The 2,930-nt window shown below is 37.1% G+C and overlaps 1 protein-coding gene across 1 annotated transcript; it reads right to left on the reverse strand.

The window, feature by feature from the left end:
* Positions 1–1,926: 1,926 nt before the first annotated feature.
* LOC135226293 (protein FAM200A-like) lies at positions 1,927–2,673 on the reverse strand. Its single transcript, XM_064265733.1, has one exon. The coding sequence runs from the start codon at positions 2,671–2,673 to the stop codon at positions 1,927–1,929; it is 747 nt and encodes a 248-aa protein (XP_064121803.1).
* Positions 2,674–2,930: the final 257 nt, after the last annotated feature.

Genomic DNA, 2,930 nt, shown 5'->3' on the forward strand with positions numbered 1-2,930 from the left:
TACCCCAGAGTCCTTTGGAGATGTCTTTTGTTGGACGTTAATCAGGGATTTGGCTAAGGTGTTTGGGTAAGTAAATACAAAAGGGTTCGATTTTCCGAGGGGTTGGTTATTCTCTTAATCGTGTCCAGGTGGGGAATTATTATTTTATTGTTGGGTGTATCTCTGGTCTTGTCTTTAGGGGGTCGGTAGAAAATTACGTTAGCTTTGTGAATTGCTTTCTCAATATCCTGACCATATAATTGAGAAAGCAATTCACAAAGCTAACGTAATTTTCTACCGACCCCCTAAAGACAAGACCAGAGATACACCCAACAATAAAATAATAATTCCCCACCTGGACACGATTAAGAGAATACCAACCCCCTCGGAAAATCGAACCCTTTTGTATTTACTTACCCAAACACCTTAGCCAAATCCCTGATTAACGTCCAACAAAAGACATCTCCAAAGGACTCTGGGTATACGAAATCCCATGCCAGGACTGTGACCAATCTTACATCGGATTTACAGGTAAATCCTTCCCCAGAGATTATACAACACAAACGGTCAGTTAGGTTATGGACAACAGAACTCGGCTATTTTCAACCATATAAATGAACATAACCATAGAATAAACTGGAATTTGTCACGTGTAATTTATAGCAGCAACTGCCGGTACAAGAGTCAAATGATGGAATCGGCCTTAATAAAAGAGAGGCAGGTAATGAACATCTCAAAAGGAGGATGGATTTCGGACACGATCGACAACGTCTTCATTCAACCAACCCTTAAAAGATTAGAGGAAGATTATCAGCGGGGGTGACTTAAAATGGCTTGTTTGTGGATGGACCTCTTGGTATAAATACCACCTTTTCTGTGAACTTTTCTCATTCATCTACCTGAAGAGGGAGACAGCAGTCTCTGAAATATAGTACTTTTTCTCTATTTTGGTGTTTTTATGGGCTCCTTTTATTAGATATATATATATATATATATATATATATATATATATATATATTATATAATGTGTATGTGTGTATTATGCACAAACACAAAAAGGATATTTGTGTGTTTAGTACATAAGTGTGTGTGTGTGGTGTGTGAGAGAGAGAGAGAGAGAGAGAGAGAGAGAGAGAGAGAGAGAGAGAGAGAGAGATTGTTTGTTTGCTTTGTTTTAAGATAGTTTTAAAGTACAATACAATCTAACCTTGTTTAATCTAATGGGATGAATGGGCTTGTTTCTTTGAACATAACATCTAAAATGTCTCAGGGTGATATCAGAGACTGCAACTCGTAGATCATCTACATTCAATCGAAATCGGTATTTATTCTTGATATACGTTGATGAAGAGAAGGTAGTTTCACAGAGATAAGTCGATCCAAACAGTGTTAAGATGTTCAGTGCTGCCTTTGTTAAACCAGGATATTCCTCCGATGCTGATATCCAAAACTCATTCAATGTTGTTGACCCAAACTTGAATCGTAAGGTTCTATCAGAAGATACTTCAAGCAGTGCTTCCTCGAAGTCAGATGATAAATGATTTCCAGGAGCAGTGAATGACATTCGTATCCAGTCATACTGTTCTAGATCTGATTCTTCTAAAAAGTATTTTTTGAAGTGATTAAGAAGATTTTGAAGATGATTAACTATTACTGCTTTCAAATTATCCAGACATAACTCATTTTCCTCTCCAAACTCTTCAAGTTCAGGAAACGTTTCAGTGTTACCCTCTTCAGCTCGTGAAATCCATCTCTCAAGCTTCTTTGAGAATGCATTTACCTTGTCGAACAATAACAAAATATTTGTGTTTGGGCCTTGTATGGAAAGATTTAACTCTTTAAGTTTATCAAAAATGCATGATAAATACACTAGCTTTCCTAACCAGTTACTATCAGTCATGAATACACTAAATTCAGAGCCTGAAAGGAACAAGAGGACCTCATCTCTCAGCTGATACAGCCGTGTGAATACTTTTCCTCTAGAGAGCCATCTGATTTCTGTGTGAAGCAACAATGCTTCATGGTCTGCGCCCATGTCTTTGCAAATAACCTGGCATTCAAAGGGCGTGATTTTATGTAGTTGACGATTTTGACAGCTGTATCAAAAACAGCTTTAAGTTCGGGAACAATGGCTTTGCAAGCGAGAGCCTCTCGATGAATAATACAGTGAGTAAAACGTATATGAGGAGCCACATTATGTACCTTTGCTTTTAGTCCTTTATTTTTACCTAACATTGTCCCGGCTTCACCTGTGCATATACCTACATACCGATCCCAAGAAAGTCCAAGCTCATGAAGTTTTTGATCTAATGCCATGAAAATATCATCTCCTGTACACTTTCCTTCTAGCGCAAGGCAAAACAGCATATCTTCATTCAATTTTCCATTGAAGCTATATCTTACAAATGCAAGTAATTGAGAAGAACTAGAAATGTCGGTTGATTCATCTAATTGTAAAGCACAATTTACATTCTTAACTCTCTCCATCAACTGAATCAGTATGTCACTTGGAATCTTATGAATTCGCCTACCAACCGTATTGTTTGACATGGGTATGGATTCAAGTTCGTGAGCCATCTTTTCTCCAGGAATATCTCTACACATTGCCAGTGCAGCAGGTATGATAAGCACTTCCACTATTGTGTGAGGCTTTTTTCCCTGAGCAATAAGATATGCAACCACATATGATGCCATTTGAGCTTTGACAGGCAATGCAACATTTTTGTTACCACTTGCTTTTGTCCTTGTAACTCCATCTTCTTGCGTCGGAAAAAATCTATTGGTTTATTCTAGAGTCTAGAAGCTTGAACCGGAAGTACAGATCTCTGTATTTAATTTAATTTAGTAGTACAAGTTGATTTAACGGAGTTTAATGTAACAATTATTAATCAAAATTGATATAATGATTTTTAATTTAGTTATTAAAGCTGTGAAAGGTGTAACTATGAATG

This window comes from Macrobrachium nipponense, chromosome 14 (genome assembly GCF_015104395.2).
Source record: "Macrobrachium nipponense isolate FS-2020 chromosome 14, ASM1510439v2, whole genome shotgun sequence".
Lineage (NCBI taxonomy): Eukaryota > Metazoa > Arthropoda > Malacostraca > Decapoda > Palaemonidae > Macrobrachium > Macrobrachium nipponense.

Bases quoted from the DNA above. Each gene is read 5' to 3' on its own strand.
- LOC135226293 (XM_064265733.1), bottom strand. From the start codon at position 2,673: ATGGCATCATATGTGGTTGCATATCTTATTGCTCAGGGAAAAAAGCCT.